The following is a 16,242-nucleotide window of genomic DNA, read 5'->3' as shown; positions in this document are numbered from 1 at the left end:
CAATCAGCGGTGTTTGATTGCTTGGTTCTCAGTCATAGAGCTGGTGGGGGACCAATGCTGCATCCACCTAGGCAAGTATGATTCCAGCAAAAACATTCCCATACTTCACTTTTAAGCAGTAATAACTTTGGTGCTTGGGATTATCAAGACAAAAAGGTTTCTCAAGACAGTAAAAACATTATATAATTAGACACACCCCTGATACAATTTCAATACGCAAACCATGATCTACATCTATGGCAGTAAAACACCCCTTGTCCACACCAATGGCAGTCTACAGGTCCCCTTATAATTGAGAATGACTAGAGACAGAATGCAGTCTCTTGCAGCAGCCTTCTGAGAAGTAAAGTTGTAAAATACTTGAATTATTTAAAAAAATAAACTGAGCAGACTTAATAGTGATATTTACTAAATTATTTTGATATTCTCTAAATGATGTTACATGCTGTAAATCTGAAAAAAAACAGATCTAGAATAGAAAGGTCATAAAGCATAAATAAGCAATACATTTGTGAAGTGTAAAAATAAAAACATGATATTGCATTGCTAAAGCAAGGGCCCATGTCACTGTCCTTTTTAACCTGTAACTATGGACAATAAAGCTGAACAGGTCACCTTTATTTACAGTTGCACTCATAAGTTTACATACCCTGGCAGAATTGATTTTCTTTCACTCATGGTTAGTGTTTGGCTGAAGCCATGTATTATCAAACTGTGTTAACTCTTTTTGAAGCATAATGACAACAGAAACTATCCAAATGACCCTGATGAAAAGTTTATATACCCCAGTTCTTAATACCGTGTATTGCCCTTTTAACATCAATGACAGCTTGAGGTCTTTTGTGGTATTTGTGGATGAGGCTCTTTATCTTTTCAGATGGTAAAGCTGCCCATTCCTATTGGCAAAAAGCCTCCAGTTCTTGTAAATTCTTGGGCTGTCTTACATGAACTGCACGTTTGCGATCTACCCAGAGTGGCTCAATGATATTGAGGTCAGGAGACTGAGATGGCCACTCCAGAACCTTCATTTTATTTTGCTGAAGCCAATGACAGGTCAATTTGGCCTTGTGTTTTTAATCATTGTCATGTTGGAATGCCCAAGTACGTCCCATGTGCAGCTTCCTGGCTGATGAATGCAATTGTTCCTCCAGTATTTTTTGATAACATACTGCATTTACCTTGCCATCAATTTTGACCATTTTTTCTGTGCCTTTGTAGCTCACACATCCCCAAAACATCAGTGATCCACCTCTGTGTTAGGAATGGTGTACCTTTCATCACAGGCCTTGTTGACTCCTCCAAATCTAGCATTCATGATTGTGGCCAAAAAGCTACATTTTGGTCACATCACTCCAAATGACTGTGCCAGAAGGTTTGAGGCTTGTCTCTGTGCTGTTTGGCATATTGTAAGTGGGATACTTTGTGGCATTTGCGTAGTAATGGCTTTCTTCTGGCAAGTCGACCAAGCAGTCCATCTTTTTTCAAGTGACTCCTTATTGTACATCTTGAAACAGCTACACTAAGTTTGCAGAGTCCTTTATTTGACATTAAGTTATTTGCGGGTTTTTCTTTGCATCCCGAACAATTTTCCTGGCAGTTATGGCTGAAATTTTAGTTGGTCTACCTGACCGTGGTTTGGTTTCAACAGAAACCCTCATTTTTCACTTCTTGATTAGAGTTTGAACACTGCTGATTGTCATTCTCATGGATATCTTTTTATATCCCTTTCCCGTTTTATACAGTTCAGCTACTCTTTCTGCAGATCCTTTGACAATCCTTTTGCTTTCCCCGTGACTCAGAATCCATAAACGTCAGTGCAGTACCGGATGAAAGATACAAGGGTCTGTCAGTAGCCAGAAACTCATTGACCTTTTATACACACACACACACACACACACACACACACACACACACACTAATTACAAGCAAACATATCACATGTGAGGATGGTTATCTTTAAACACTTATGGACTGGCCTCCGTCGCTATACGTCGGCTGTTTGAAGAGGGATATCCTTTAGGCAACAGCTAACTACCATAACTCCAGTTGCCTCTTCTTCAGCAGGCGTCCTCTTTCAGATAAAAGTGGTCTTTGCAGCAGACTCGCATATGAAAAACAGTGTTCAAACCACACGTGAGGTATTGCCGCGATCGCAAGAGTGAGAGCAATAATTTTAGTCCTCTGTAAGTCAAAACATGCAACCTGTAGAATATTTAAACATCGCCTATGGAGATTTTTAAGGGTAAAAGTTTGTTGCCATTCCACAAGCAGGTGCAATTTTGAAGCGTGACATATTGGGTATCAATTTACTTGTCATAACATTATCTTTCACAATATATATAAAAAAAATTGGGCTTACTTTACTGATGTCCTATTTTTTTTAATTAAAATTTTTATTTTTTCCAAAAAAAGTGCGCATGTCAGACTGCTGCGCAAATACGGTGTGACAGAAAGTATTGCGACCAACATTTTATGCTCTAGGGTGTTAGCATTTATATATATATATGCACACATACATACATACATACACACACACACACACACTAATAAAAGTAATTTTCAAGCAAAAAATTAAGTTTTTAACTTGTAAATAGCAACTCTCAAAACAAGGCATGGGGCTGAAGTGGTTAATAGCCATTCATACCCCTTTGTGTAAACTTGTGTGCGTGTTATTATTAGGACAAAATCACCAGGGTATGTAAACTTTTGGGCCATTGACTTCAGGGTCATTTGGGTAGTTTCTCTTGCCATTATGATTCAAAAAGAGTACACAAAGTTGACTGATAATAAATATAACACTAACCATGAGTGAAAGTAAAGTTTTTGTGTTATCGTTCGTATTCTCTGAAAAATGGCCAAGAAATCAAATTCTGTCAGAGTATGTAACCTTAGGAGCACATCTGTACATGTCACAGTGATAAAAATTGCTTTAGGTCATTACTTCTACCAGACAAGATGTGGTAATGTTCAATTATTCGGTTTATAAATATGAAAATGAAAAATTTCTGCAGATCAGTATATTCATGTTAAGTGGAAGTTGAGCCACATAGGGGCAGCATTATCTCACTAGACTGGAGAATGAAGACTAAACCTCCAGGCGAACATTTTCTTCAAGAAATTCACTATTAACTGCTTCTCATTACCTGATCTTTTTTGTATACAAAGAAAGAAGTAGGGCACAATCTGTAGATCTTATACCGAGACACAAGTCAAACCTTTTTTAAATTCTCAATGTGGTTTAGAATGGATAAAATCTTAGTTTTTTTTTAGCTTTTATATCTCTATATAGGTTTTTATTAGTCTACAGTGGAAAGATTTACGCTCAATTATTGTCATTGTAAACACAGAAAAATGAAGGAGTTTGCCTCATGGGGACACAGACCACAAAGAAATCATAATTAAAAGAGAGTTATAAAACAAAAGCTTTGGGCAGCTGTAAACCAAAAATACAGAAGATGCCACCCAGTCATACATATGGTATAAACCACTTGTTACCAGAGTCAAGTTATATAGATGAACTATATACAGTCAGGTCCATAAATATGTGGACAGCGACACAATTCTAATCTTTTTGGCTCTATACACCATCACAATGGATTTGAAAACAAATAAGATGTGCTTTAACTACAGACTTTCAGCTTTAATTTGAGGGTATTTACATCCAAATCAGGTGAAGGGTGTAGGAATTACAACAGTTTGTATATGTGCCTCCCACTTTTTAAGGGACCAAAAGTAATAGGACAGATTAACAATAATCAAACTTGCACTTTTTAATACTTGGTTGCAAATCCTTTGCAGTCAATTACAACCTGAAGTTTGGAACGCATAGACATCACCAGACGCTGGGTTTCATCCCTGGTGATGCTCTGCCAGACCTCTACTATAACTGTCTTCAGTTCCTGCTTGTGCTTGGGGCATTTTCCCTTTAGTTTTGTCTTCAGCAAGTGAAATGCATGCTCAATCGGATTCAGGTCAGGTGATTGACTTGGCCATTGCATAACATTATGCAACACAGTTGCAAAATAGATACCAAACATGTCACTCTTTATAATTGCACGCACTCGAGGAATGGCGACAAACTACGGTACCTAAAAATCTCCATAGGCGACGCTTTAAAAATGTTTTGCTTACCAGGTTAGAATTACAGAGGAGGTCTAGTGGTAGAATTATTGCTCTCGCTCTGACTATCATGGCAATATCTCACATGTGTGATTTGAACACCGTTTACCTATGCAGGAGTGACTTCCATATGCATTTTCTTTGCTGCGCGAGGGTATGGGGGCGCTTTAAAAAAATGTTTTTCTTATTTATTTTTATATTATTAAATTGTGCTTTAAAAAAAAAAAAATTGAACACTTTTATTGCTGTCACAGGAAATGTAAACATTCCTTGTGACAGTAATAGGTGGTGACAGGTAATCTTTATGGAGGGATCAGGGGGCTAAAAGACATCCAATCCCTCTTTTGCACTTCAAAGTATTCAGATCGCCGAAAATGGCGATTCTGAATACTGTATATTTTTTAAAATTCGGCACCATTGGCAGCCGAGTATACCGGAAGTGATGTTGTAACGCTTTCGTGTTTACATTCAGGAGACTGGAAGGGCTGGATTGCGGATTGAGTCTCCCGGTGGGACAGGAGGCCCAGTCATTGCGGTGGGAAGGGGGGGATGTCCCCTCCCGATCCTCCGAGATAACATTCAAGCTGCTTTTAGGTTGTTCTCCCTGGAAAGCCGATTGCCCGCTCTAAGAAAACGGTACGGGATGATGCCTGCAGCTGCCGGCATCATCCCGGGATAACCCCCGAAAGCAGAGGCCGCATATATGTGTACGCCCAGCGCGAAGGGGTTAAGCTGCAAAAAAAAAAAAAAAATTCTCAAAAACGCAGCTGTAAAAACGTCCATTTGTGTATGAGGCTTTAGGAGGAAAAAAAAAGCAAAGCCCTTGTGCATTCAATAAATATCATGTGTGTAGTGCATCACAGTTAATTGTGGTAGATGGAGGATCATCAATAACAGCCTGTATATAAAAGTCAAGGGATTGCATTGTACACGTACATGTAAATGTGTAATACATACATATCTATACGGACTGAAAAATCGTCTGCTTTCTCTGTTTTCAATACAAGCAAAGGCAAGGGTACTTATTCACAAGCACAAGGGCAAATAAAGAAATGCACATTAAATCATAAACGGAGCTCAGAAAAGTTATTGGCATGATAAGGAATAAAAAAAAATAAAAAATGATATCCTCCAGAGAATGGTTGTCCTCCAGAGAATGTCAGCTAATGATCCGTGGTAAGCAGATGGTAAACATAAAATAGCTGTATATGAATCACTGGAAAGCGAGCATAGCAGTGCACTTTATTATGAGCTGGCAAAGCATTCGCTGAATGGTGTCACTACCGGTAATTGTTGATCGTTCAAACTGTAGCAGACGTGGCATTCATATCCATGTACAGGTGAGATGAACTGGAACTATTGCCAGCAGGGACTTGAGCAGAAGCTAGATTATTTGTCATCATAAGTGAATAAGAGGTTCTCAGTCTATTAAAATTAACAATAAATGTGGTAACGGTTATGAGGTCCACATTGTATTTAAATGGAGGAGAAGATTGTGCATGAAACTCTCCTTATTGACTAAGAAACGCCTGATAGAAGCATAGGAAAGTAATATGATGTGTCTGGACATGAGGCATCTCGGAAGCAAACCATGGCTCACAGTAAGATACCACGTCTACCACACGGTCATCAACAATATTTGTTTACCAATATTTGTTTTCTCCTTAGGCCCCTTTCACACGGGATGGATCTGTAATGATCCGCTTGCTCAGCGGGGATCGCTCCGTTTATCCTTGCTGTCTGTCCGTGTTCATCTGATCCGCTCTGCAGATTGATAGAAAAATGGAATTCTCCTCTGTCTGCATAATCGGACCATAGCGGAGACAGACGATTCGGACATACGGTATATGTGTAACCACCTAAGGACCGGAAAGATTTACGCACTTCCTGACCAGGCCATTTTTTGCGATACGGCACTGCATCGTTTTAACTGACAATTCCGCAGTCGTGCGATGTTGTACCAACACAAAATTCATCCCTTTTTATATATATTTTCATCAGTTTAGGCCGATATGTATTCTACATATTTTTGATAAAACAAAAATTTTTTGCAATAGGCATATATTGATTGGTTTATGCAAAAGTTGTCGCGTTTACAAACTTTGGGATAGATTTGAGGGCTTTTATTTTTATATTATTTTTACTGGTAATGGTGGTCATCAGTGGTTTTTAGCAGGGCCGCGACATTGCGGTGGACAAATCTGACCCCAAATTACACTTTGAGGACCAGTGACATTACATTGATCAGTACTATAAAAATGCACTGATCAATGTATAAATTACACTGGCAAAGAAGGGGTAAACACTAGGGGGTGATCAAGGGGTTAACTGTGTTCCCTCAGTGTGTTCTAACTGTAGGGGGGTGGGCTGCCACGGACATGACAGATCGCTATTCCTGATCATTGGGAACAGAAGATCTCTAACATGTCCCCTGTCAGAACAAGGATCTGCCTTGTTTACATAGGCAGATACTCATTCTGCCTCTGTACAGCACGATTGTGGGTCGCTGGCAGACAGAGTCCGCCGGACCCGTGGGCGTGCTCCCGCAGCAGTTGCTCGTCCGCTATATCACTTAAACGAGCAGACGTACAATGAAGGCGATTCGCGGTATCCTGCCTCCCAACTGCGACGGGTTGTCGGGAAGCAGTTTAACATATTTTTTTTCCTTCCTATCCTTCAGCCTGCTAGATAATGGGAGTAAGTAACTGTTTAAAGGTGTTATATAACTACATGTTCAAGTCATAATGAGCTTGCTCACATTAGAATTGTGAACAAAGTGGAAATTGATCAAGTGAAGACTAAAGCTGGGTGCACACGGGAGACATTTTTCTGGTTCCAAAAAATTAAATTCTCCGGCATTCGGCCCGTGTGTATGTTGATCTAACCAACAGAAGCTGGCTGAGCATGCTGTAAAACTAGCAGCCGATTGACTACCGATCGGCACTCTCAGCCAATGGCAGAGAGCACTGTTCAGAGTGTTCTGTTGTGTCAGAACACAACAGCTCAGCAGGGGAGATCGCTGAACTAACTTTGCATAGTGAGTAAATCGGCTGCGACTGGAGCAGACAGTTTTAAAGTGTGTATCCAGATTTAGATAGGAGTTAGGACAAAAAGGAATCTTCAACCTGAAGTATCAGTTTAAACTTCTTGCAAGTAGTATTAATACTGTAACTGGGATAATAGACGTTGGCAAGGTTGAAATATTTACTGTTGCATTAACACTCGATTACAACCATTTTTATTTTACTCTTTGGATTTTAACTTTGCACTATTGTATATTATATGAATTCTGCGTGAATAAATATTTGCTTTTAGCAGTGTATATTTGTGTTTGGGTCATTCCTTGAGAGGCAGCACCTTTTTAAAGTCTCTTTATTTTTTGTTTCTGGTATACAGGTAGTAATATGGGTTAATGTAATTAGAGTGAGCGGTAGGGGTTTTACAAGAAAAGAAGGCAGGTCCTGTGCTTCAGCACCCAAAGAAATTTGTAAGGTGGGGTGAAGATGTAGCAACCATAGATGTAACTGCTACCCCTAACAGTCAGGAAAACAGCCCATCTAGGGGTGGTGGTAATTTAGGAAGGCCTACACAGTTAGTGGTAATAGGGGATTCTATAATCAGAAGGACTAATAGAATAATTTTTCCCCATGACAGCATCAGCTGAATGGATTGCTGTCTCCCTGGTGCCATGTGGTTGACCGAGTAAACAAATACTGGGAGGGACTGAGTATGACCCAGCTATCATGGTCCATATTGGAACTAATAACAGAATACATGGAAAGTGGAGAATCTTTACAAATCAATTTGCAGGTTGAAGGGAAGGACCTCCAAAGTTATATCCTCTAGAATATTGCCCATGTCATGTGCAAAACAGGAAATCAGGGGGAGCGTAGAGAACTTATTGCATGGCTAAAGACCTAGTGTAAGATGCAGTACTACATACACCAGCAATGGAACTGGAACGCATTATCTGAGTTTCCATTGATTCCTATGGGGAAACCCGCTTTAATATACGAGTGCTTTGGATTACAAGCATGCGTAGCTTATAGTCTCACATTGTGCTGAGCTTATTATTAATGTTCATAGAAATTAACATATGGGTAGCAGTGGCCATAACACAATTTACATGTAAGATGTAAAAACAAACACATACTGGAAAGATAAAAAAACAGTTTAAGAGAGAAAAATTTCCAAGGCTGAGGACTGCTCTCCAAGAATTGAACCAGAAGGGAATATTGTCATCGGAGAACACAGAACAGAAATGAAGGAAGGTGATCATCATTTAAAAGTTACAGAGAATGAAACAGAATATGTAAAAAAGAAATCAAGGCTACAAAAAAAAGTGAACAACAGGTTGCAAAAAATTTTTATTATTAGTAAAAAGGTCAGGTCTGGGCATGTAATCCCCCTAACAAGATAATTTAGAGTTGGTAACTATGGACAAAGAGAAAGGACATTTATTAAATACCTTCATCAGCTTTGTGTATACAAAGGAAAATTGGGGAGCTCAAGTCCATAATGGGGATAGTATTAAGATAGCCCCAAAAGAACCCCAATGGCTGAAAACTGATATGGTTGAGAGATATTCAGACAAAATAAAGGCAATTTAAACAGGTGGCTTACGCTCCTGTGTCCTCAAATAGTGGAGCTTTGTTATTTCAAAGCCATGGTTTCTAATTAGGCCAACATCTTATAAAGTAAGCAAAAACTGAGACAAAATGAGTGCCTGTGGATATAGTATACTTCGATTTTGTCAAAGCAATTGATACAGTTCTCCACACACGGCTAACGTGTTAATTAAAGTTCACAGGCTTAGAAAACTCAGTATGTAAAACAGATAGAAAACTGAGATTGTATTTAGAGAGTAGGGAGTAATAATGCATACTTCTAAATGATATAGAGTTTGGGGTTAAAAGAACCATTTCACTGTTTGCAGATGAAATCAAGCTACAGTATGTAGTGGAATACTGTCCTTAAAGGATGTCTCCAACTTACAAACTACCTTTAATGCACTATTTAATTGGGAAACTATGTGGCAAATTAGGTATATTGTTGATAAAGTTAAGTTATGCACTTGGGGGCTTAAAACATGAATGTATTATACAATCTAGGGATGACAATGGTAGAGAAGTACCTGGGTGTTCTGGTAGATCATAGACTTAATAATAGCATGCAATACTAAGCTGCAGTTTTTAAAGCTACTCTCTTGTATTAAAAGAAGGCAGAGAGAAACAGAGAGACATAAGTTTGTCCCTGTACAAATCATTAGTAAGACTTCATCTGGAATATGCAGTTCCATTTTGGGCACCAGTTTACAAAAAGGGTAATTGGCGAATTAGATAATGTGCAGAAAATGGCAAACAAACTGATGCAAGGCATTAAATAGTTCAGCTATGAGGAAAGATTAGCTGAAATTAAGTTTATTCTTACTTGAGAATACGTAATTAAGGTTGGCCCATACATGGTCGAATTTCGGAAGAATCTGCTTTTGAAAATCAAAAATTTTGTGCGTTTTGTGATCCGGGGATGCCCCCATTGGATTAAAAAAAAAAAAAAAAAAAAAAAAACTGTGGCTCCCTCAAAAATTAGTTCTGACCAGCTCAGCAGATTGTTTAAAAAAAAAAAAAAAAAAAAGCTAGATGCATTCCTAAATATACAAAATGTTAACAGAATATTAACATGTACAGGTAATAACACCAGAGATCATTGACCCAGGGAACATCTATCTGCCTTCAGAAGGATCAGGAAGTTTTGTTAGCCCAAATTGGATCATACTTTACAGTGTTTTATTGCCTTCTTCTGGATCAAGTGTGGATATACGATTGTATGTATGGGGATTTTCTAATTTATTTTTTATTTTGGTTAAACAAGATGGACATGTGCTTTTATTTAAGCTAACTATGTAACAGCAAGGGGTTTATACCATATGTGGCTGGGTGGTGTTTTTAAATGATTTTATTAATGTAGCCAATTGGCTAAATAAATACGAACAAGCCACACTATGGAGTCCTACAAAGTTTAAAAACACTTTAAAGCGGAGGTCCACCCTAAAATGGACCTTCCGCTCATCGGAATCCTCCCCCCCCCTCCGGCGCCACAATTGGCACCTTTCAGGGGGGAGGGGGGTGCAGTTACCTGGATAACCCAGGTAACTGCACCCACTTCCGGGATAGCTCTCTGCGGAAAGGGGCGTAGATTACGCCCCTTTCTGAAAGTGCCCGCCCCCTTCCGCAAGTGCCCCGCTGCCTGCTGGGAAACACACAGATCCCAGAGGCAGCGGGGACCGTCCTTATTGCGCAGCGTGACTCGCGCATGCGCAGTAGGGAACCGGGAAATGAAGCCGAAAGGCTCCATTTCCTGATTCCCATACCAAAGATGGCGGCGGCAGCACCCGAGTGACGATCTAGAGATCGGCTTCGGGTGCCGACATCGCGGGCGCGCTGGACAGGTAAGTGTCACTATTTTAAAAGTCAGCAGCTGCAGTATTTGTAGCTGCTGGCTTTTAAAAAAAATAAATAAAACGCGGAGTCCCGGCGGACTCCCGCTTTAACCTGTAATTGGGTGAGGGGGCTATTCCCCTATAGAACACCAAAAACTACTCAAAAATACAAAATGGATCATGCTTAAACCCTACCCATGTATGTTAATAAGGATACTAAAAGTTCAGGTGCTTATTTATATATCCTAAAATCATGACATCCCCACAACGGAGGGGGGAAAGGATAGGAAGGAGATGAGCGTGAGAGTACTCCCATTCAATATACAAAAATGTACCATTATTGTACAATTATAAAATACACATATATCACAAGACACATTAAAACTTGTGCCAGCTAACCTGCTCCTATTGTTAGGGTCTTTGATGTCACAATGTGACTTCTATATTCTAAGGGCCTGTTAAATCAACATTCATGTTAATCACACATTAAAATTATAATGCATCTGGCATGTATTGCTTGTGTTGAAATTCATCTATTAAATAACTATATATATATATTTTTTCCCTTGTTTTGTTGATCCTTTAAGGCAGTGGTCATCAACGCTGTCCTCGGGACCCACTGACAGGCCAGGTTTTATGTATTACCTTGGGGAGATGCAGACTAGAATACTGCAATCACTGAGCAGCAAATGAGATCACCTGTGATGTATTTCAGTTATCTTGCAAACCTGGCCTGTTGGTGGGCCCTGGAGGACAGGGTTGATGACCACTGCTTTAAGGCAACATGTTGTAAGGAAATATTTGGCTATTCTTCTATGGCTTTGTATATGCTCTTTATCAACAAATAGTCATATTGGACTTGAAAGCAGGAGAACTAGATCAATCACATTCTAAAAAGGTTTACACAGTGCAACCATGTGGATGATACACTCAAACCAGCCGGGGGAATAAAGTTAGAGGCTGAATAACAATGAATTGAATGCCTGTGGTCCAGGGGGGTTGGGGGGTAATTGACATATATAGGAAGATGTGCCCTCAGGGATACAGAGATATATATATATATATATATATATATATATATATATATATATATATATCTTCACCTCCCTCACATGGGTGTATATCAATCACAATCAAAGGTAGTTCCCGGTCCAGAGGAGGTCACATGTATAGAATATATGAAAGCAAAACTGTTGCAACAGAATGTTATCCTTCCCTTGCTTGTATAGGGTATAATATATAGCAGCCCATTAACACATGATCGCCACATCATACAGGCTCTTCAAAGGTGTAGCATATCATATATTTCATTGTGTATGTTATTTTGTTACAACCCAGTTGTTGGATCAAATTTCCATATTGCAATGTTAGTTCATTTGGATAAAGGCAAAAACTATGCATTATGCAACTTGTTAGTTGATATTCTCCACATGCATAGATATTCACAAAGGCAAGTCTCTCAAAAAGCGCATTGGTACTTATCATTCATGCTGCAGGCGGAGTCATCATTTTTCAGTCCTCATTGAATAGAGCTATAAACTCCAAGGGGCCATTGGATAGGGCCATCAACCGTAGGCCTGTAGAGCCATAGTTGTCACAGGGGCAGATAGCTGGACACACACAAAGCCTAACCAGTTTCCAGGGCCCACTTCCTGTTTATATTCAGAAAATGCCCAGCAAAATGGCCGAATTTGGCTAAATATACTATTTTTATATCCACAGCATACGGTGCTTGTATTTTGGATTTGGAGATACTGAAGCTTTTATTTGATAGTTCACCTTGCGGTGTGGCACAGTTGTGCAAATCTTAGGACTGGATGGACAGAAACAAATTCCCCTTTACAGGTAAAACAGTTATCATATATTCCATCTGTGTATTTAGCAGCTTGCCTGGAGTTATACTTTATAATAAATTCCATTGTCACGAATGAATCATTTCACACTACAGCTAAGCACAGTATGACACCTCGTTATTGTGTTAACAGATGAAGGGGTGCAATAATGCTGTAAAATGATAATGGCAAAGGTATTGACACCTGAGCACTTCTATACTTGTTACATTATTCTATTTGCTGTTTATAAAAAATAAAAAAAAGACAGACATACATTACGCCCATGTTTAACACACAACCTAAACTTTTGGTGGTGAATGGGACATGGTCAATTTCATCTCCTTCAACAGCCATAAAAATACTGAGCATATACAAGAGGTACTTTCCACATATCAAAAGAAAAAAATATTGACACCTCTGCACTTCTGTCAGATAATGCACTACATTGCCCAGAAAACTGTTGCAATTACAAATATTTAGGCATTCTCACGTTTCTTTATTTTGTATTGGGATGACACAAAAAAGTGGAGAACCAAAAAGCCAAATTGCACATATTCCATGCAAAACTCAAAAAATGGACTGGACAAAATTATTGCCACCTTCTCAAAATTGTAAGAAATAATTGCATTCTAAGTATGTGCTGTAATTTTTAAACTCACCTGTATCAATTAACAGGCTGACAACATAGAAATCACACTGGGCAACCAGTTAGAATGGTGAAAAATGTACTCAACCTTTCTATTCTGTGTTTGTGTGCAACAAGGAGCATGGAGAAAAGAAAGAGCAGCAAAAGATTTACTCCATCTCCAGAGATCTTAACATTCCTGTGTCCACTGTGCGCAAAATTGTCAAGAAGTTTACACCCATGGCACAGTAGCACAGTAGCTCCCTGGATGTGGACAAATGAGAAAAATTGCTCAAGGAGTTTGGCAAAACTTACCTGAGGAAGCCAAAATCATTTTGGGAGAATATGATGTGGTTAGACGAAACAACATTTCAGATTTTTGGTAAAGCCCATCATTCTACTGTTTTTCAGGAAAAAAAATGAGGCCTTTAACCGCTTGCCGACCAGCACACGCTGATGTATGTTGGCAGAATGGTGCTGGCAGGCAAAGGGACATATAGGTACATCCCCTTTAAGAAGCAGCATCGTGGGTGCGGGCCCGCCTCGACTGTGTCACAGAGAGGAAGAACGGGGAGATGCTTTTGTAAACAAAGAATTTCTCCGTTCTGCCTAGTGACAGGACAGACATCACAGCTATCTGTCATTGAGAGCAGTGATCACTGTCCTGTGTGTTAAAGCCCAGCCCCCTAAAAGTTAGAATCACTCCCTAGGACACACTTAAGCCCTTCACTGCCAGTGTCATTTACACAGTAATCAATGCATTTTTAGAGCATTGATCGCTGTATAAATGACAATGGTCCCAAAATAGTGTAAAAAATGTCTGATGTGTCCACCATAATGTCGCAATCCCGATAAAAATTGCAGATCGCTATTACTAATAAAAAAAAAATGTTTTACAGAAAAATGCCATAAAACTATCCCCTATTTTGTAGACGCTATACATTTTGCGCAAACCAATCAATCTACGCTTATTGCAATTTTTTTTTAACAAAAATATGTAGAATACATATCGGCCTAAACGGAGGAATACAATTTTTTTATATATATTTTTGGGGGATATTTATTATGAAAAAGTAAAAAATACTGCGTTTTTTTAAAAATGTACGCTTTTTTTGTTTATAGCACAAAAAATAAAAACCACAGAGGCGATCAAATGCCACCAAAAGAAAGCTCTACTTGTGGGAAAAAAGCTCTACTTTGGGTACAACACCACACGACTGCGCAATTGTCAGTTAAAGCGACGCAGGGCCGAATTGCAAAAAGTGCTCTGGTCGGGAAGGGGGTAAAATCCTCTGGGGCTGAAGTGGGTAAAAAAAAAAAAAAAGAATCCAGTCAAACATGGTGGAGGTTCACTGATGTTTTGGGGTTGCTTTGCCGCTTCTGGCACTGGATGTCTTGAATGTGTGCATGGCATTATGAAATCTGAAGACTACCAAAAGAATTCTGGGGTGCAACTTAGGGCCCAGTGTCAAAGTTGGGTCCCCGTCGGGGGTCAAGGTTCTTACAGCAGGACAATGACCCAAAGCACATGTCAAAAAGCACCCAGAAATAGTTTAAGTACTAGAGAGTACTGAAATGGCCAGCAATGAGTCCAGATCTAAATCCCATAGAGCACCTGAGGAAAGATCCTAAAAAAGCAGTTGCTAAAAGGAACCCTTCCAATCGGAGAGACCTGGAGCAGTTGCCAAAAGAAGAATGGTCCAAAATTCCAGTGGAATTGAGGTGCAATAAACTCATTGATGGTAACAGGAAGCGATTGATTTAAAGAGGGATTCCGCCCAAAAAAAAAAATATTAAAAGCCAGAAGCTATAAATACTACAGCTGCTGACTTTTAGTAAATGGACACTCACCTGTCCCGCGTTCCAGCGATGCCGGCAGCCGAGGCCGATCGACCGCTCGGGCCTTGGCTGCTGCCGCCGCCATTCGAGGTGAGGGAATCAGGAAGTAAAGCGAATCGGCTTCACTTCCCGGTTCCCTACTGCGCATGCGCGAGCCGCGCAATAGGAGATCTCCGCGCTGTCACTGGGACCAGTGTGTGTCCCAGCAGACAGCGCGGCAGGGCAGGAAATGGCGTAGACTCCCGTGGGAGTCTATGCCCGGAAGTGGGTGAAAATACCTGTCTGACAGGTATCTCCACCCCCCTCCCCCCTGAAAGGTGTCAATTGTGACACTGGGGGGGGGGGGGGGGGTTCCGATCAGCGGAGGTTCCACTTTAGGGTGGAATCCCGCTTTAAGTTGTTTTTTTTCAAGGGGTGTGTTACCAAATATTAAAATTGAGGGTGGCAATAATTTTGTCCAGTCCATTTTTGGAGTTTTGCGTGGAATGTGTCAGATTTGGCTTTTTGTTTCTTCACCTTTTTGTGTCATCCCAATACAAACAAAAGAAATAAACACGAGACTGTCTAAACATTTGTAATTGCAACAGTTTTCTGGGCGAAATAGTGCATTATCTGACAGAAATGCAGAGGTGTCAATATTTTTGGCCATGACTGTATTTTGCTTAAAGTGTAACGAGACAAGGCATAAACTATTAAAATTTACAATAGGATCCTTTTGTACATAAAGTGTATTTCAAAACCTAAGTGTTACCTTAAGGGACTTTGCAGCTTCCACGTGGTTATCATAAACTAACACATCTACAGTAAGATGCTGATGATGACTTAGAAAATCAGCATCCCCTTCAAGAGCTTCTTCTTCAACACAAACTCTCCATGTCGGCAAAGCACATTTGCTACCATCCCATACCTGTAAAATAAAGTTGTTGAAACCAAATTCACTCATATGAAATCTGCAGTAAGAACTGGGGACAGTAGGTTCCAAGACAGAAGGTAAGTGAGAATCTCCACAAAGAAGAAAAAAATATTTAAACAATTAAAGCCCCCCTATAAAAAAAAAAACAAAAAAAAAAAACAGCACTAAAATCCTTGACTGAGGCTATACTATAATTCATTGTGGAGATTATTTATGAAACTTGAAACGTTTTTCTCCTATTTACAATGAAAAAGATAAATTAAATGGCTAGTTGATAAAAACCTTTCCATTTTCCTTGCATGAAAATTGATACTTACATTTTGAGTCATGTGTGTTTAGAAGAAAATCATAGGCAGAAATTGCTCAATTTTTATATCATAAATCATACTATTTTTGGATTATTTTACCTAAAAGAGTAACACCGTTCAAAATTGCATTTGAAAGCACAATATTTGCAGCATCTAATGCTGCAAAA

The 16,242-nt window shown here is 39.5% G+C and overlaps 1 protein-coding gene across 3 annotated transcripts in view; it reads right to left on the bottom strand.

Annotated features, from left to right (window-relative positions):
• POT1 (protection of telomeres 1) overlaps positions 1-16,242 on the bottom strand; it is a 154,180-nt gene that overhangs the window by 85,047 nt on the left and 52,891 nt on the right. For all 3 annotated transcript variants that reach the window (XR_013270871.1, XM_077472610.1, XM_077472611.1), the window contains one exon: positions 15,606-15,761. Coding sequence is in view for 2 of the 3 variants with exons in the window: in XM_077472610.1 (XP_077328736.1) it covers positions 15,606-15,761 (156 nt within the window). In the remaining variant the exon portion in view is untranslated. The remainder of the gene's footprint in view (positions 1-15,605; positions 15,762-16,242) is intronic.

This window comes from Lithobates pipiens, unplaced genomic scaffold, assembly GCF_037356315.1.
Source record: "Lithobates pipiens isolate NorthernLeopardFrog02 unplaced genomic scaffold, aLitPip1_a1.2 Scaffold_8, whole genome shotgun sequence".
NCBI classification, from domain to species: Eukaryota; Metazoa; Chordata; class Amphibia; order Anura; family Ranidae; genus Lithobates; species Lithobates pipiens.
This window is presented reverse-complemented; position numbering and strand designations above follow the sequence as displayed.